General features: G+C 53.2%; 1 protein-coding gene and 1 long non-coding RNA gene across 4 annotated transcripts in view; one reads left to right on the top strand and one right to left on the bottom strand.

Moving 5' to 3' along the window:
• ITGAE (integrin subunit alpha E) overlaps positions 1-19,450 on the bottom strand; it is an 84,452-nt gene that overhangs the window by 37,691 nt on the left and 27,311 nt on the right. For all 3 annotated transcript variants that reach the window (XM_063717955.1, XM_063717954.1, XM_024235430.3), the window contains exons 3-12: positions 9,181-9,272; positions 7,209-7,276; positions 6,716-6,833; positions 6,326-6,490; positions 5,484-5,599; positions 4,714-4,865; positions 3,032-3,185; positions 2,312-2,462; positions 1,164-1,231; positions 162-312 (exon numbers count right to left, since the gene is read on the bottom strand). In XM_063717955.1, coding sequence (XP_063574025.1) covers positions 162-312; positions 1,164-1,231; positions 2,312-2,462; positions 3,032-3,185; positions 4,714-4,865; positions 5,484-5,599; positions 6,326-6,490; positions 6,716-6,833; positions 7,209-7,276; positions 9,181-9,272 — 1,235 coding nt within the window. The remainder of the gene's footprint in view (positions 1-161; positions 313-1,163; positions 1,232-2,311; positions 2,463-3,031; positions 3,186-4,713; positions 4,866-5,483; positions 5,600-6,325; positions 6,491-6,715; positions 6,834-7,208; positions 7,277-9,180; positions 9,273-19,450) is intronic.
• Positions 200-7,900, top strand: LOC129051000 (uncharacterized). The gene is made up of 3 exons (XR_008514952.2): positions 200-678; positions 3,577-3,722; positions 6,387-7,900. It is a non-coding gene; the product is annotated as an uncharacterized LOC129051000 (long non-coding RNA).

Genomic DNA, 19,450 nt, shown 5'->3' on the forward strand with positions numbered 1-19,450 from the left:
AGGTAGCCTCCAGGCCCCGCCCTCACCCAGGTAGCCTCCTGGCCTCTCGCTCCTCAGGTAGCCCCCAGGCCCCACCCTCGCCCAGGTAGGCCCCGCCCTCGCCCAGGGAGCCTCCAGGCCCCGCCCTCACCAGGTAGCCCCGCCCCAGGCCCCGCCCTCACCCAGGTAGCTGTACTGCGCAGCCTCCGCGTCCGCCGTCGCCGCCGCCGTCGCTGTCTGGTTCAGGAAGCGGCCCCGGCGGCTGCGTGTGTCGTAGAGCAGTGCCCCTCCGGACCAGTCAAAGGCCCCGACGGCGCCGAGCAGCACCTGCCGCTGAAGGGGACGGGGATGGGGCCCAGATGAGTGGGAGGGACCCAGGGCTGGGCCACGGTGGCCGCGGGTCTCCGGGCCAGCGCGGCTAACCTGGCTGGGAGAAGGGGGGCGTTCGGTGGTCTAGTGCCCGCCTGGCCAGAGATGCAGGCGGGAAGGTGAGACGGCTAACACTGGGCTCCTGCCTCGTGCATTTGCACTCCCTCCTCCGGAAGAAGCAAGCAGCTTGGTTGTTAAGCTGACCCAGGCCGAGTCCTGTTGACTGGTCTGTATTCAGGGGAACAACTGGATGTTTGAGCACACAGAAAAAAGCGACCTCCTGTCATCAATATGGCCACCCTTTTATCTATCTCAGTGGTCCAGATTAAGGTGAGCACGCAGAAATGTTTCCCTTTATCCTAAAATGGCTCTTTCAGGCCGGGCGCGGTGGCTCAGACCTGTAATCCCAGCACTTTGGGAGGCCGAGGTGGGGGGAATCACCTGAGGTCAGGAGTTCAAGACCAGCCTGGCCAACATGGCGAAATCCCATCTCTACTAAAAAAACAAAAATTAGCCAGGCATGGTGGCACGCGCCTGTAATCCCAGCTACTCGGGAGGCTGAGGCAGGAGAATCGCTTGAACCTGGAAGGTGGAGGTTGCAGTGAGACGAGATTGCACCACTGCACTCCAGCCTGGACTACAGAGCAAGACTCCGTCTCAAAATAAATAAATAAATAAATTAAATAAAATGGCTGTTTTAGAGGAATCACCACAGGTAGGGCAGAGCCCTGGATGGGAGGCAGGAGTCGCTGAATCCTAGGTGTCCTGGGCCCCTCCCCAATGGGCAAGCCTGCCTGGCGCTGTCAGCCACGTACCTTGTCCAGGATCTCAGCACTGAAGCCGATCTGTGCCAGCTGGTAGTGAAGGGCATCTCCAACCGTGCCTGCAAGCCAAGAAGCCCAGTGAGACTGCTGTGGGCAGAGGTGAAGGGAGAAACTGAGTCAGGGGACAGTCCAGCTTGGCCTCACTCCCAGAGGGAACCATGCTTGGTGTAACAGGAAGAGCACCCGGCTGAGGGTAGAGACCCAGGTTCTCCTTGAGCAACTACTGTCTGGGCAGTTCACTCTTTCTAGGCCTCAGTTTCCTCATCTGTGAGCTGCTGGGAGAAGGGACTATGCCCCAGTCAACCTTGTTTCTCCAGCACCAGCTCAGTTCATCAGAGCTTCATGGAGATTCTGGGACGCAAGAAGGCCTGGGGATATTGTTGCCTTTTTTTTTTTTTTTTTTTTTTTGAGACAGTGTCTCGCTCTGTTGCTCAGGCTGGAGTGCCATGGCTCAATATCAGCTCACTGCAACCTGCGCCTCCCAAGGTCAAGTGACCTGGTGCCTTAGCTTCCCAAGTAGCTGGGAACACAGGTCATGCATGCGCCACTATACCTGGCTAATTTTTTTTTTTTTTGAGACGGAGCCTCACTCTGTCACCCATCCTGGAGTGCAGTGGCGCGATCTTGGCTCACTGCAACCTCTGCCTCCTGGGTTCAAGTGATTCTTCTGTCTCAGGCTCCTGAGTAGCTGGGATCACAGGCGTGCACCACCACGCCTGGCTACATTTTTTTGTATTTTTAATAGAAACAGGATTTCACCATGTTGGCCAGGCTGGTCTCGAACTCCAGACCTCAGGTGATCCATCGGCCTTGGCCTCCCAGAGTGTTGAGATTACGGGCGTGAGCCACCACACCTGGCCCCAGCTAATTTTTGTTTTAGTAGAGACGGGGTTTCGCCATGTTGCCCAGGCGGGTCTCGAACTCCTGGCCTCGAGTGATTCACCCGCCTCTGTCTCCCAAAGTGTTGGGATTACAGGCGTGAGCCACCACACCTGGCCATTACCTTTTTAGACATGGAACAGCTGAGGCTCAGAGAGATGATGGGAGTTGCTCAGAGAAACCACATGAAGATGGGACAGAGGCGGGGCTGGAGCACAGGCTCGGGCCTCCTGTGGTGGCGTGGGTCCCAGAGCCCTCACCTTCCATGCTGATGATGTTGTGCCGCAGTTTGCTCAGCAGCCCATCCAGTGCCATGTAGTTGGTCACCTTGAAAGCATGGGTCTCATCCGGGTCTGAGGCGATCAGGTTCAGTTCCCTCTCAGTCCTAGCACTCTTAAATTCTTCTCCCACCTGCACAGAGGGCCTGGGTCAGCGAGTCAGCGCTGCGCGGATTCCCCAGGCCCAGGGAGAGAACTGAGCCCCTCCACCTGGCCTCTGGGGTCCTCCGTTACCTGTCTCCTTCCTTCCTTTCTCCTCCTTTCCCTGCGCCCTGTTCTACACACTCTGGGCAAAATTCCAGTTTTACCAAAGTACACTTGTTCTCCTGAACACACCAAGCTCCTCCTCACCTCTGCACATGCTGTTCCCTCTGCCTGCAGGGCCCGTCTCTGCCTCCCCTGTACCCTAGGCCAGCTACTCCCGTTTGTCTGGCAGGACTCAGCTTGGCACCACGGTCCTCCAGGAACCTTCCTTGGTGTGTTTCCCGTGGCTCTCCCATCACTATTTGGCCAGTAAGCTGTGACCACCATGGGGAAATGAGCCCTCTCTGGGATGACAGGGCATGGGGAGAAGAGGAGCGTTTGCGAATAGAACAGGGTCTGGATAAGCTGCTTACAGAAAAGCCCCTATCGACAACCCTGGCTCCTCCCCACCCCAGGCTGTGCAGGTTCAGGAGGTGCCTCCCGGCTCCTGGCTCTTACCCCAATGGCAAAGCGCTCAACACCCTGCATTTTGGGGGAGTTGATGACTGTCGTAAGGTCGAGGGGGTCCTCGAATATGCCACCATCAGTGAGCACCACCATGACCTTGGATGCCTTTCTTCTGGAGCCGTGGCTTGAGGTGAAGATGCTGTCTCTAAACAGGGGAGAGTAAATGAAGAAGAGAGCTTTGCCAGAGGGATGACCGAGCTCCAGGAGAGACTTTATTCTCTGACCTGTATTAGAATTGGGAGGTTCACAATCCTCCCGAAAGACCCAGAGAAGGGGGTGATGCCCCCTTAAGTCACACAGCGAGGCTGGGCAGACACAGGTGTTCTTGCTTCTTACCTGCTCCCAGCAGGAAGGTGCTGGCGGGCAGTCTATTCCTCTTGTGTGCATACAGGAAGAGTAATGATATTAAAATGATAGATAATACTCGCACGGCACTTATCATGTGCCAGGCACTGTTGTAAACACTGTATATTTTAAGCCATCCAACCGTCACAAAATCTATCAGGCAAGTGCTATTATTTTTCTTTCTTTTTTAGAGACGGCGTCTCACTCTGTCACCCAGGCTGGAGTGCAGTGGTGTAATCATGGCTCACTGCATCCTTGAACTTCTGGGCTCAAGCAATCCTCCTGCCTCAGCTTCCTGAGTAGCTGGAACTATAGGCACAAGCCACTGCTCCGAGCTGTGAGTACTATTATTATTCTCATTTTATTTATATATTTATTATTATTATTATTTTTGAGACAGATGGAGTCTCGCTCTGTCACCCAGGCTGGAGTGCAATAGCATGATCTCAGCTCACTGCAACCTCCGCCTCCCGAGTTCAAGCGATTCTCCCTGCCTCAGCCTCCCCAGTAGCTGGGATTACAGGCACCCGCCATCACACCCAGCTAACTTTGTATTTTGAGTAGAGATGGGGTTTCACCATGTTGGCCAGGCTGGTCTCGAACTCCTGACCTCAGGTGATCCACCTGCGTTGGCCTCCCAAAGTGCTGGGATTACAAGCATGAGCTACCGCGCTCAGCCTATTTTTCTCATTTTTAAAGTGAGGAAACTGAAGCACAGGTCACAAGGTCCTTCAGTTTGCCTGGGGATCACACAGATACAAACCAGAGCTGAGGCCGGGCACGGTGGCTCACGCCTGTAATCCTAGCACTCTGGGAGGCTGAGGCGGGTGGATCACGAGGTCAGGAGATCGAGACCATCCTGGCCAACACGGTAAAACCCCACCTCTACTAAAAATACAAAAAATTAGCCAGGCGTGGTGGCGGGCACCTGTAGTCCCAGCTACTCGGGAGGTTGAGTCAGGAGAATGGCATGAACCCAGGAGGCGGAGCTTGCAGTGAGCCAAGATCGCGCCACTGCACTCCAGCCTGGGTGACAGAGCGAGACTCCGTCTCAAAAAAAAGAAACAAAAACAAACCAGAGCTGAGATTTGAACCCAACCAGCCTGTCCACTGAGCACTCTGCTCTGCTGCATCTCACAAGAGGAAGTCTTTGGAAGACTTTTTGGAGGACAGCCTTGAGGTATCATCCCTCACGTTCTCTCTCGGCCAGGGAAAGGCTGGAGCCCTAATTCTCTTCTCCTGCTGTTCTGTCCAGCCGCTTCCTCCAAGCGTGATGCCACAGAGACTCTGGGCGTGGCCAGAATAATTCCTGCAGCCCCCACACTCACAAGACGTGTTGCATGGCTGAGGCAGTCTTGGTGACACTCCCCACTTGAGTGATGTTCTGGACTCTGGCGAGGGAGGCCATCACATCCTGGCTGTCCCGAAGGTCAAACTCAGTCTGGATCACTCCTCCATACTGCACCAAGGCAAAGTTGCACTGCAGGGGATGGGCAGGAAGGCAGGAGGTTGGAAGAATTGCCACCTCTGCCCCTGAAATGGCTCCCCCTGGAAGCAGCAGAAAAATCCACTCCTTCTACCTCATCCCTGGGCAGAAAGAGATGCTAAGGCAGAGCAAAATCTCCAAGCGAGTGGGGGTGGAGAAGGGTGCGATAGTAATGGCCCCCAGTGAATCACAGACTTCTCCCTAGCTCCCTGTGTAGTGCCCTCCATACTGATGACGGGATTGGCCATGTGACTGGCTTTGGCCAATAAGACATCAGCAAATGTGACGTAATTAGAGAGTTGAAAAATACTTGCATGCATTGGATCTGGCCCTCTTAGAATGTTGCTGCCATGAAAAAGTTGGGCTGGCCTGCTAAAGGCACATGGTCCAGACAAGTGAGTGAGATCATCTTAGGCCATCCAGCTTCAGTCAAGCAACCAGATGCCTGCAGCTCCAGGGTAACTCCAGGCAAGATGGACAGAAGAATCATCCAGCTGAGCCCAGCCCAAGTATCTGACCCATAGAATTGTGAGCAAATGCGGTGATTGTTGTTCTGAGGTAGGGTGATTCTCAGCAATAGATAAGTGATAACCAGCTCTTAGGGAAGCCCACCTCAAAACACTTTTCATAGAAGTTCCTCATCATGTTGGAGATGAAGTCTTTGGCTCTCTGAAAGTCCGGGGGATCAATGCTTCCTGAGCCATCCAGGATGATGGCAATCTCGGTGCCTGGCCAAGACAAACAGGTCAGGAATGGGCATGGGATGTGAGGCAGATGTGAGGGCAGCATGTGTAGGGTACGCACCCCCATTGTAGCCCTGACCACCAGCTCAGTTCAGGGAAGAAGTTGGAGAAGCTCCCAAGAGGGAAGCTTTTTTTTTTTTTTTTTTTTTTTTTTTGAGACAGAGCTTCACTCTGTTGCCCAGGCTGGAGGGCAGTGGTGGGATCTCGGCTCACTGCAGCCTCCGCCTCCCGGGTTCAAGCAATCCTCCTGCCTTAGCCTCCCAAGTAGCTGGGACTACAAGTGCACACCACCATGCCTCGCTAATTTTTGAATTTTTTAGTAGAGTTGGAGTTTCACCATGTTGGCCAGGCTGGTCTCGAACTCCTGACCTCAAGTGATCCGCCCACTTCAGCCTCCCAAAGTGCTGGGATTACAGGCATGAGCCACCTCGCCTGGCCCCAAGAGAGAAGCTTTTGTCTCCCCCTTCAAAAAGAGAGCTAGAACCTGGTCAGGCTTTGCGTGCTGTGTGAGCCATTCACATCACTACCACTCTCTGAGCCTCAGTTTCCCCATTTATAAGAAAGAGTGGGTGGAGCTGGTACGGGTCAAGTCTGTAAAGTCCAGCCACTGCTCCCCATCTCTCAGACTGAGGCACCCCTCACCCTTGGAGGCTGCCAGCCTAGGAGTTGGCTCTGATAGACTCAGAGCAACCCAGATCTGCCTCTTCTCACCAGCTTCCTCCTCCTCCTCGTCTTCCTCCTCCTCTTTGTCTTCCTCCTCCTCCTTCTCCAGAGCCCGGCGCCACCTGGCTGTGTTCGCGTCCTCTCCTCCGCCACCTTCTTTGTTGCTGTAGCAGTCTGCAGTGTCCACACGTGCATCTGGATCCAGGAGATTTTCTTTAAAAACATTCATGGAAGAGCTCAGAGTCAGAAAGGCTCCGTCCTCGCCTGAGCACGCTCACACATGGTTCTGCCCTGATTCCTTTCACGTGATGCCTCAACCCTGCCTTGCTCCACTGTGGGCCTGTGTCCCACTGCATCTGCCGTGAGCTGGTGCCTTTTCTTGGAGACCAAGGAGATCTCTTTAGGGCTATCCAAGGCCAGGGAATGTCCAATCCTTACCAAGGTCGAAGAAGTTGACCTGAGCTTGGGGACGGAGGTCAGGCCCCAGGAGGCTACAGGTGCCTGTGAGTTCTGAGCTGAGGCTGTGAGGACGCCGGACCAGCACTTGAATGCATATCTGCGGGAGGGAAGAGAGGGTGGGGAAACACCAGGTCACCGCCCCCGTTCCCGAGCCACAGCCACATTCTCACCCCGATTCCAGAACTCAGTGGCTCCACCAGGCAGGGGGCACAGGAACGGCTGGCCCACCCCTCACCAGGTGTAGGAGTCAGTGCTGGCGTCAAGGCTGAGGCCGACACCTGCAGGAGTGTGCTGGGTCACAGGGAATACCTAGGTCAGCCCTGGTATCAGCACAGGTGGTCAGAGCTACAGTCAGCCCTGACTCAGCCTCGGGAATAGCATGCCAGTCAGAACTGATCTCAACACCAGGGTCAACCACGAGGGTTAGCACCAGCCTCCCTGAGGCCCTCCCTCCTCTCGCTCATGCACTCACCAAAACACCATGGTGGCTGCGGGCAACGGTCACTCCCCGGTGCCTCCCCTTGGGGATGGGGACATGCTCTGAAAAAGTTAAGCCCAGGTGAGGAGGAGGGGACTCTGGGAGGCAGAGACCCGAAGCCAAGGTCAGAGGGCACAGAGCCACCTTGGTTAGGCCCCCATGAGGAACTGTTGGCCACTCAGAGAAGCCTCTAGAAAGCTAGAGTGGGGGTCTTCAAGGTCAGGACTGGACACGTTCAGGGCCGAGTGCCCATCCCCGGGGCTCATTTGCTGACCCTTTCAACAAATGCCCATTGACGTCTGCTCTGTGCCCAGCCTTGTGAGCGTGCTGATGGGCGTCCAGCAATAGCGGATACCTGCTGCTTTTCCTCAGTGGGTTTGGTCGGGCAGGTGGGTGGAGAAGCACTGCCTGGTGGGTATGTAAGTGCCAAGGAATGTGCAAGATACCGCCGGACTGGCTGTTTGGACCGAGGAACCCGCCAGCGGGACTGGCTGTGTGGACCGAGGAACCTGCCAGCCTCACAGACCCATCCTGGGGAATCTTACTGCCCCCAGCCTCAGGGGCAGAAATGGTAGCTCCTTCCTCGTCCTCCCCACTGTCAGCCTCAGGATACTGTCTTATTTTTCAGTCATTAAATCACTCAGTCAACCCTGCTGGACTGAGATTGAGTCTGTTCAACTCAGTGCCTCTCAGACAAGGATTTTTTTTTTTTTTTTTTTTTTTTTGAGACGGAGTCTTGCTCTGTCGCCCAGGCTGGAGTGCAGTGGCGCGATCTCGGCTCACTCCAAGCTCCACCTCCCAGGTTCACGCCATTCTCCTGCCTCAGCCTCCCGAGTAGCTGGGACTACAGGCGCCCGCCACAACGCCCGGCTAATTTCTTTTTGTATTTTTAGTAGAGACGGGGTTTCACCGTGTTAGCTAGGATGGTCTCGATCTCCTGACCCATGATCAGCCCGCCTCGGCCTCCCAAAGTGCTGGGATTACAGGCATGAGCCACCGAGCCCGGCAGAATTTTTTTTTTTTAAACAGTCTTGCTCTGTTGCCCAGGCTGGAGTCCAGTGGTGCAATCTCAGCTCACTGTAACCTCCACCTCCTGGGTTCTAGTGATTCTTCTGCCTCAGCCTCCCAAATAGCTGGGATTATAGGCACGCACCACCACACCTGGCTAATTTTTGTATTTTTGGTAGAGATGGGGTTTCCCATATTGGCCAGGCTGGTCTTGAACTCCTGACCTCAAATGATCTACCCGCCTCGGCCTCCCAGTGTGTTAAGATTACAGGCGTGAGCCACGGCGCCCAGCCTCAGATATGGATTCTATTTATTTATATATATATATAGCCAAGAGGTTGTCAGTAAATCTGTGACCTGAGTTTGATTGGGTAGGATGGATAGAGTTTAATGAGTGAATCAGGTTCATTCATTCATTCATTCATTCAAATGGCATTTATTGAGTACCTAATATATGTCAGGCCCCATGCTAGTTACTAGGATGGCCACAGTTAGACTGAATAGGTACGGGGTGAATTCCACTGAGGTGTGATGAGTTGCATCAGGAAGGGCTAGAGTTTCGAATCAGCCACCAACACTAAAAGTGTGAACTTTGTCATACTGGCAACCAAAAGACTTACATTCTCTGAACTGTAGCTTCCTCTCTTATAAATGGTGTGGTTTTGAGGATGAAAATGGAATGACTCAGAGGACTGCCGGGCACATGGTGGGCATGCAATACACGGTAGGTATCGTTTCTGTTGCTAGGACTGCATCAGGAAAGGTGGCTGGGGATTAGGATTGGGTTGGGGTGGGACTGGGCATTGGGATGGAATCTTGCTGTGGGTGATGCTGGAGTCTAGGGGTGAACGGGCTGGATTAGGCAGGGCTGGGGTTGGAATGGTTTGAGTTTAGATGAGGGGGATTTTGCTAGAAAGGGGGTCCTGGGGAGCATTCCCTGGAGTTGGGGCTGACTTACCTACAGGATGGCAAAGGATTTCATCCTGGACAAGGGAACATCGATGGAGGGGCCCTGGTGTCCTCTTGGTTCTGGGGCTGGTGACCAGGAGCCTGAGTGGGAGGGGAGGTTGCAAACCTGAGCTGACTGATGTTCCTCGTCTTCTCCCTGCCTGCCCAGCACCCTTCCCATTCCAGTTTCCCGGGCTCACAGGCTCCCTGTCTGGCCAGCAGATTCCTAGCCCAGATTCTGGATTATGGGGAAGACATTTGCCCAACCTCTGCTTCTACACAGCACCAGGCAGGAAATGGTTAAATGCAACCCCTTTCTGCCTGCTGCCCACCCTGACAAAGAAGGGGTGATACTGATGGTTAATAAAAACTCTGCTCTCTTGTGGGGATAGGGATGGGGAGGCCAGAAAACCATCAGCGTTGGGGTCGGTTCTGTTGGGGGGCAGTGCTGGCTTCCTGCTGAGCCACCCAGGGGGCCTGCCCTGCTTGGCCTTAGTTCCTGAGAAGAGTACGCTGGTGCCCCTATCCTGTGGGTCAGTCAGAACTGGAGGTTTGGAGGCCGGGTGCGGCGGCTCACGCCTGTAATCCCAGCACTTTGGGAGGCTGAGGCAGGTGGATCACCTGAGGTCAGGAGTTTGAGACCAGCCTGATCAATATGGTGAAACCCCGTGTCTACTAAAAATACAAAAATTAGCCGGGCATGGTGGCGTGTGCCTGTAGTCCCAGCTACTCGGGAGGCTGAAGCAGGAGAATCGCTTGAACCTGGGAGGCAGAGGTTGCAGTGAGCTGAGATCACGCCACTGCACTCCAGCCTGGGGGACAGAGTGAGACTTCGTCTCATAAATAAATAAATAAATTAATTAATTAATTAAAGAACTGGAGGTTTGGGGGTGGCTGCCTCAGCCTGATTAAGGCAGCCTCCCAAGAGCTGTGCCTCCTGACTGCAAACTTCTTGCCCCCACCCCCAGGCCCAGTCCAGGGAGATGGCAGATTCCAGGGACAGCCTCAATATTCTCACCATCCATGTTGCCCAGGAGAACTGGGCTGTCCTGAGACAGAGAGTGAGCTCCGGGGGTTGTCATAGGAGCTGGTGGGGAGGGGACGAGGGGCTTGGTGGTAACAGTGAACCAAGTCCAAGATCTTTTTGCGGAGAGCAGTAGGAAGCCATGGAGGACTTTATAAAGGGGAAGCGCATGATTAGCTGTGCTTTCAAAAGGCCATCATGAGGCCAGGCGCGGTGGCTCACGCCTGTAATCCCAGCACTTTGGGAGGCCGAGGCAGGCGGATCACGAGGTCAGGAGATCGAGACCATCCTGGCTAACACGGTGAAACCCCGTCTCTACTAAAAATACAAAAAATTAGCTGGGTGTGGTGGCGGGCACCTGTAGTCCCAGCTACTCGGGAGTCTGAGGCAGGAGAATGGCGTGAACCCAGGAGGCAGAGGTTGCAATGAGCCCAGATCGCGCCACTGCACTCCAGCCTGGGCGACAGAGCGAGACTCTGTCTCAAAAAAAAAAAAAAAAAGGTCACAATGTGGCTACAGTGGGTTGGGACAGACTAAAGAGCACAGGATGGGGGGCAGAAATGAGATACCGTCTCCACTTCCTCAACTCATATCGCTCTACATTTTCATACATTATGATATATATTCACGTATCGGCATGGCTTACAGAATAATAAGAAAGTCTGCACCTGTGGGTCCATCTGCCCACCCCCAACTGAACCCACCCCAAGCTGACTTCCCACCCTCTGAGTCAGTTCCTGTGAAGGTCACCAGGGGCGCCCACAATGCCACATCCAACGGAGCCCTCTGTGTCCTCATCTTCCTCAACCTTTCAGAAGCCCCAGACATGAGTAACCATCTCCTTCAAACACTTTCTTCTAGATTTCTGCCTACTATCTCCTGATTCCTCAAGCCTTCGCTGCTGCCTTCGCAGTCTGAGAGAGTGCAGGCACACTCTCCCTAGTGATCCCTTCCAAGCCCATGGCTTTAATACACCTGTAACAGCTGAAATTCCCACCTCTCCATCTGCTATTGTAGGCAGAAAATGGCCCCCGAAAGATGGCCACGTCCTAATCGCCAGAACTGGTCAATATGTTGCCTTTTATGGCAAAAGGGACTTTGTAGATGTGATTAAATAAATTAAGGATCTTGAGATGGGGGGGTTATCCTGGATTATCTAGGTGGGCTCAGTGAAATCACAAGGGTCCTTCTATGAGGGAGGCCCCGAAAACGGTGGCATGGGCGAGCCGCGGGGACTCAGGGGGACGTTGAGGCAGGCAGAGGGGAGAAGCGGCGAGACCGCAGGGAATGCTGGGAGCCTTCCAAGGAGGCCTCTCCCATCCCAGAAGCCCCCAGGGCTGTTCTGGGTGGGCTGTAAAGCCCCAGTGTAATCACAAAGGTCCTTCTACGAGGGAGGCAGGAGAATCAGAGTCGGAGAAAGATGTGAAGCTTGCTATGCTGCAGGCCTAAGAAGGAGGAGGAGCCCATCAACCAAGGAATGCAGGCAGCTTCTAGAAGCCTAAAAAGGCAAGAAAACGGATTCTCCCCCAGAGCTTCTAGAAGGGACCCAGCCCTGCTGACACCTTTTCAGACGTCTTCTGACCTCCAAAACTACAAGATAATAAACTTGCAGCTGGGCTCAGTGGCTCACACCTGTCATCCCAGCACTTTGGGAGGCCAAGGCAGGCGGATCACCTGAGGTCAGGAGTTCAAGACCAGCCTGGCCAACAGGGTGAAACCCCGTCTCTACTAAAAATACAAACATTAGCTGGGCATAGTGGTGAAAGCCTGTAATCCCAGCTACTCGGGAGGCTGAGACAGGAGAATCACTTGAACCTGGGAGGTGCAAGTTGCAGTGAGCTGAGATCTAACCACTGCACTCCAGCCTGGGTGAAAGAGTGCAAAATAATAATAATAATAGTAAACTTGTGTTGTTGTAAGCCACTACATTTGTGGTAACTTGTTACAGTGTCAATAGGAAACAAACAGAACCTGTGGTCTTTCCTGTCAAGCCTGCTTCTTCTCATCTTCCCCGCCACAGCAAATGGCACCAGCAACCACTAAGTTCTCAAGGTGAAGCCCAAGAAGCATCCTTGCTTCTGTCGTGTTTTCACTCACGCACTATATCCAATCCACCTGCCAACCCTGTTGGTTCTCTCTCCAAATTCTTTCTTTTTTTTTTTTTCTTTCTTTTTTTGAGATGGAGTTTCACTCTTGTCGCCCAGGCTGGAGTGCAATGGTGCGATCTCAGCTCACTGCAACCTCCACCTCCTGGGTTCAGGCAATTCTCCTGCCTCAGCCTCCCAAAGTGCTGCGATTACAGGCACCCACCACCATGCCCAGCTAATTTTCGTATTTTTAGTACAGATGGGGTTTTCACCATGTTGGCCAGGCTGGTCGTGAACTCCTGACCTCAGGTGATCCACTCACTTCGGCCTCCCAAATTGCTGGGATTACAGGCGTGAGCCACCACACCCGGCCAATTTTTGTATTTTTAGTAGAGACAGGGTTTCAACATGTTGGCCAGGCTGATCTTGAAATCCTGACCTCAGGTGATCCACCCGCCTCAGCCTCCCAAAGTGCTGGAATTACAAGCATGAGCCACTGTGCCCGACTCTCCAAATTATTTCTAGAAAGCAACTGCTCCTTCCATCACTGTCCTGCCTTGTTGACGGTAATAGCCTCCTGTTATTCTGTGGGGTTTGTTTGTTTTTAGGTAGTGTCTTGCTCTGTTGTCCAGGCTGGAGTGCAGTACTGTGATCACAGCTCACTGCAGCCTTGACCTCCTGGGCTCAGCGATCCTCCTACCTCAGCTTCACAAGTTGCTTGGGCCTACAGGAGCGGGTTATCATGCCCAGCTGATTTTGTTAATATTTTTATAGAGATGAAGTCTCACTGTGTTGCCCAAGCTGATCCTGGGCTCAAGCACTCCTGCCTTGGCCTTCCAAAGTGTCGGAGAAAGATGCAAAGCTTAATATGCTGCAGGCTTAAGGAGGAGGAGGAGGCCATCAGCCAAGGAATTCAGGCAGCTTCTAGAAGCCAAAAAAGGCAAGAAAACAGATTCTCCCCCAGAGCTTCTAGAAGGGACCCAGCCCTGCTGACACCTTTTCAGACTTCTGGCCTCCAAAACTACAAGAAAACTTCTGTATTGGTAGAAGTGAGCCACTGTGCCTCGCCCATTTATTTGGTTTTTAATTTACCCATGTAATTTTTTTTTTAAGACAGAGTCTCCTTCTGTCACCTAAGTTGAAGTACAGTGGCGTGACCACAGTTCACTGCAGCCTTGACCTCCCAGGCTCAAGCGATCCTCCCACCTCAGTCTCCCAAGTAACTGGGACCACAGATGCGTGCCATCACACCTGGCAAATTTTCTTATGTTTTGTAGAGACGGGGTTTTGCCATGTTGCCCAGGCTAGTCTCGAACTCCTGGGCTCAGGTAATCTTCCTGCTTTGGCCTCCCAAAGTGCTGGGAGTGAGCCCAGTGAGTTACAGTGAGTTTCAGGCATGAGCCACAGCACCCGGCCCACTCATGTAGTTTACACCATGTCCCTTCTGTCAGTGGCAGCCCCAGTTCCTGGGTGACCAGCGCCAGCATTTCCTGCCTCAGGCCCTCCACCATGCTGTTCCCTCCACGGTGCTGTTCCCTCCACCGCGCTGTTCCCTCCACCGCGCTGTTCCCTCCACCGCGCTGTTTCCTGTGCCCAGAGCCCTCAGCGTCCACTCTCCCCAAGGTTGGCTTATTCTCCTTCCCCAGCCTCGCCTGTCACATCCTCATAAATGCTTTCTCTACCCAGCCCCGCCTCACAACCCAGTTACTCTGCTTGGCACCACCCTGTTTGATTTCCTTCTCAGAACCTGCCATCATCTGATAGTGCCTATTATCTGTCTTCCCCACCAGACAGTAGGCTCCCCAAGGATCTTGTCTATCTTCTTCACCATGTTATTCCCAGGGTCTAGAGCAATGCCTGGCACAGAACAAGGGCTCAGTAAGTATTTGTTGAGTGACTGTTGAACAACAGCCCAGGCAACAGCTGAGGGGGCTGATCTGGGGCAGGGCTGAGGGGCGGAGGGCTGGGTGCAGCAGAGAGCTGCTCCTCTGTTCAGGCTCTGCAACTGAGCCCCCAAATTAGGTCGCTTCCTTAGCAACCCTGCCTCTCTCCCCAGCCCCGACCTCAGCCCTAGACCCAGCATCTCCTTCCCTGCTCCCCCATGAAGGGTGGGGTCAAAACTGGGCTCCACCGCAGGCTCCACAGTGGACCCCGTTTTGGTGGGGTAGGTGCAGGCCTGGACTCGCCTCCAGTCTCTCTCCTCCTCAGTCCTCTGCCCGGGCTGTTTCCTCTGCCTGCGATGCCTCCTGCTGCAGAGCAATCATCCCAAACCCCAGCTCCTCAGGAAGCCTTCCCAAAGGAAGTGCAGCCTGATTCCCTCCAGGCCCTGCAGCAGCCCTGACTATAGCACCCCACCCCCACCCCCACCCTTTCTTCCCACCTGGACTGCGCGTTCCCAGGAGGCCATCATGAACAGCTGTGCAGGGTGTGCACTGCAGATCCCAAGATTGCCATTCATGTCGCCGTCATGCAATGACATGGCCTGGGGCCCTCTGCGCTGCCTCTGCTCCCCACACCTTTTATCCCCCACTGCCGGGAGTCTGCAGGTTTGTTGACCACGTGGCTGACAAACCATTGACCGATCAGCCCTGACAGAGGACTGGCCATCAGCTGACAGCCACAGGGGCCCTGTTACACCCTGAGCTGGGTACAGCCCAGCAACCCTTGTCCATCTCCTGCCTTTATTTATTTCTTTAGTATTTTTTTCTTTGTTTGCTTTTTGAGATGGAGTCTCACTCTGTCTCCCAGGCTGGAGTGCAGTGGCGCGACCTCAGCTCACTGCAACCTCCGCATCCCGGGTTCAAATGATTCTCCTGCCTCTGCCTCTGCCTCTGCCTCCCGAGTAGCTGGGATTACAGGCATGTACCACCACCACACCCGGCTAATTTTTGTATTTTTATTAGAGACGGGGTTTCACCATGTTGGCCAGGCTGCTCTTGAACTCCTGAGCTCAGGTGATCTGCCCACCTTGGCCTTCCAAAGTGCTGGGATTACAGGCATGAGCCACCATGCCTGACCTTATTTAGTACTTTGTATTTAAATTTTTAACAATCTTTTTAACTGGTCACTGACTTGAAGCTCACATCTTGCCTTCACCCAGCTCTAACCTGTCCTGTTCTCAGGGTCTATTTCTTTCTTTCTTTTCTTTTTTTTGAGATGGAGTCTCACTCTGTCGCCCAGGCTGGAGCGCAGTGGCATGATCTTGGCTCACTGCAACCTCTGCCTCCTGGGTTCAAGTGATTCTCCTGCCTCAGCCTCCTGAGTAGCTGGAATTACAGGCACCTGCCACCATGCCCAGCTAAATTTTTTTTTTTTTTTTTTGTATCTTTAGTAGAGATGGGGTTTCACTAAATGTTGGCCAGGCTGGTCTCGAACTCCTGACCTCAAGTGATCTGCCGGCCTCAGCCTCCCAAAGTGCTGGGATTACAGGTGTGAGCCCCCATGCCCGGCCCTCAGGGTCTATTTCCATGTGTGCTGTCTGTCCCACCCATATCTTCTGTGGCAACCAAAACCCATGATGCTGCCAGCCCTGGTCTCTTACATTTTAAGAGAGACAATGTGAGTGAGAGGCACACATCATTCTCAAGCAGGAGCCCAGCCCCTTCCTTTTTCTAGGGCCGAGTTGGCCAGCCAGCACACTTCCTGCCCCGTGCAGCAGGCCCGTGATCTCAGGCCCCACCATCTGCAGCAGGAACCCAGAAGTGCCTCCCACCACATCCTCCTCCCCAGCACGTTCAAGCCTGGGAGCCCCTCTCTGCTTCAGCAGGTGTTCAGGGAGGTTTGCTGTTCAGGGAGCCCCGCTGGGCCCTCCCCCAGCCCCTGGTGGACTGAGCCCTCTGCAACACGGGCTCCAAACTCTCTCCTGCACCCTGGCCTTTAGGCTTCTGAGGGAGGGGCTGTGAACATCGGTGGGACCTGGAGCTGAGGCGTGGGGTCGCTGGGGTATTGGCGGGAGGGAACTGGGCAGGAGACAGTTACAGAAAACGCTAACTGAAACCTGCTCACATCCTGCAAACAGTTTGGAAAACTGAATGCAGAACCAATTACATAACTTCTGACCCAGTAATTCCACTCCTGAGCACATATGCCCTCCCCCAAAATGAGTACATTCTTTGGGATCAACTCTGAGGGGTAAAAAAAGAAAAAAAAAAAAGAACATTCATCCATCAAAAGGAGGTGCACATCAGTGCTATTCATCACAGCCCAAGAAAACAGCCCCAATGCCAATCATCAGTACTGTCGACACAATGTAACCCTGGCAACCAGAAGAAGTACCGCCTTGGGCAACACGATGGATGAAATTCACAGGCCTTATGTGGAGAGAGAGAGGAGCCTGACGTAGAGGGGCACACACTGTATGCCTCATTGATATTAAATTCAAAACCAGGTGAGGCTAATCCATGGAGATGAAAGTCAGCTGGAGGTTACTCTTGGCAGCAGATGTGTCTGGAAAGGAGTGCAGGGCTTAGAGGGGGCTTAGGCGCAGCAGCTCACGCTCGCCCTTGATCTGCATGCTGCTTACACGGTGCTTCACTCTGTGAATGTTCACTGAGCTGCATGCTTATGAGGTGTGCATTTTTCTTTCTTTCTTTTTTTTTTTTTTTTTTTGGAGAGACAGAGTTTCATTCTTGTTGCCCAGGCTGGAGTGCAATGGTGAGGTCTTGGCTCACTGCAACCTCTGCCTCCCGGATTCAAGCGATTCTCCTGCCTCTCCTAAGTAGCTGGGATTACAGGCGCCCGCCACCACACCCGGCTAATTTTTGTATTTTTAGTAGAGATGGGGTTTCACCATGTTGGCCAGGCTGGTCTCGAACTCCTGACCTCAGGTGACCCGCCCTCCTTGGCCTCCCAAAGTGCTGGGATGACAGGTGTGAGCCCCCGTGCCCAGCCGGGTGTGCATTCTTCTGTATGGCATATGTTGTAAAATTTTACCCAAACCAGACACAATATTGACCTTTAATTCATCTTCCTGCAAAGCAAAACTCCCTGAAAACCTCACCGCCCCTCCCGGCTTCAGACCCTCTAGCTCCTCTAAACCCTCAGTGCCTGGGTGATGAAGCACCGCCCCGTTCTCGCAGCTTACTTTTCATCACTCTCAGCTTTAGCCACACGTCATTTTCTCAGTTTCCTGACCTTACTCAGCCGGCCTCCAGGCTTCTGACCAAGCTGTTCTCTGTGCCTGCCATCCCCTTCCCTTTCCTTCTCATGCTAATTCCCAGTCACCCTGCAAATCCTAGTAGGCGCTGATGAACACACCTGCCTCGATGTGCCCCCCCGTACCTCGGACATCCCCCACCAGAGCTGTTATTCGGTGGGGTCATTGTCACTCTTGTCATCGTCTAACTTGTGTTTCCCTCATGAGCCTGGGAGCTCCATGAAGGCAGTGACCATGTCTCCCTCTTATTCCCCAAATATTGCCTGGCACTGAGTAAATGCTCCATCAATACTTGCTGAATGAATGAATGAACGAATGAATGAATGAATGAATTGGCCCTATCCTTACCACTTAAATCTAATGGTGAGCAGACTTTTTTTTTTTTTTGAAACGGAGTCTTGCTCTGTCACCCAGGCTGGAGTGCAGTGGCGCGATCTCAGCTCACTGCAACCTCTGCCTCCCAGGTTCACGCCATTCTCCTGCCTCAGCCTCCCGAGCAGCTGGGACTACAGGTGCACGCCACCATGCCCAGAAAATTTTTGTATTTTTAGTAGAGACGGAGCTTCAGCATATTGGCCAGGCTGATCTCAAACTCCTGACCTCAAGTGATCCACCCGCCTCGGCCTCCCAAAGTGCTGGGATTACAGGCATGAGGCACCGTGCCTGGCAGTGACCAGACTTCTGACTGCACTGATGAAACCAGGATCCAGAAAGGACTCTCTAATGATGTAGGAAACATCAAGCTCTGTTTCCCCTGCAACTCTCACAACACAGAACAGTCCAGTGACCCCAGGTGGGTGGGGTTTTCCCTCCACAGGGGGCAAGCAGTCCTTCAGCAGCCAGCTCCAGCTGAAGGTCCTCACGTTCAACTCAATTCCGACATGCTCCACCTGGAGGTAGCATCAGACCTCACAGGTCGAGGTCTCAGTCCCACAAGACTGTCCCCCACTTCCGAGGCCAATCATAAGCCCCCAGTTATTTTACCTGTGCTTGTGACCAAACAAATATATCAGAGTTTCTGTGACCCTTTCCTTGGGTTTGATAATTTGCTAGAGTGGCTCAGAGAACTCACAGAAGCACTTACTGACCTTTACTGGTTTATTATAAAGGATATTACAGGCCTGGTGCCTTGGATCATGCCTGTAATCCCAGCACTTTGGAAGGCCGAGGTGGGCGGATCATGAGGTCAGGAGTTCGAGACCAGCCTGGCCAACATTGGTGAAACCCCATCTCTACTAAAAATACAAAACTCAGATGGGCGTGGTGGCAGCCACCTGTAATCTCAGCTACTCGGGAGGCTGAGGCAGGAGAATCGCTTGAACCCAGTGGTTACAGTGAGCTGAGAGCCACCACACTCCAGCCTGGGTGGCAGAGCAAGACTCTGCCTCAAAAAGAAAAAAAAAGATATTACAAAGGATACAGATGAGGAGATGCATAAGGCAAAGTAGGGGTGAGAGGCAAAGCTTCCATGCCCTCTCGGGCGCTACCCTCCAGAAACTTCCACGTGTTCTGCTACCCAGAAGCTCCCCAAACCCTGTCCTTTTGAGTTTTATGGAGGCCTCATTACATAGGCGTGATTGATTGAATCATTGGCCACTGGTGATCAACTAAATCTGCAGCCCCCTCCTCTCCCAGAAGAGGGGTGTGGGGCTGAAAGTCCCAACCCTCTGATCCTGCCTGGTTCTCTCCAGTGACCAGCCCCCATTTTGAAGCTATCTGGGGGCTGCTGGTCTGCCGTCAACTCATTAACAAAGAAAAAGACATTTATTACTTTAGAGATTCCAAAGATTTTAGGCATGTATGCCAGAAAATGGGACCAAATGTTTATTTTGAGACCAAATATATTTTTATTTGTTATATTGTAAAATATATATTCATCTTGGAATACCAAATATACATTTCACAGTATCACAGGATGCAAGTCTGCCTGGCTGTCAGGGTCAAGGCCCAAGTCCCAGGGCCTATGAGGCTGCCTCAGGAGCCACCACTGCCCACCCATCCTCTATCAAGCAAA

This window comes from Pongo abelii, chromosome 19 (genome assembly GCF_028885655.2).
Source record: "Pongo abelii isolate AG06213 chromosome 19, NHGRI_mPonAbe1-v2.0_pri, whole genome shotgun sequence".
Classification (NCBI taxonomy): Eukaryota; Metazoa; Chordata; class Mammalia; order Primates; family Hominidae; genus Pongo; species Pongo abelii.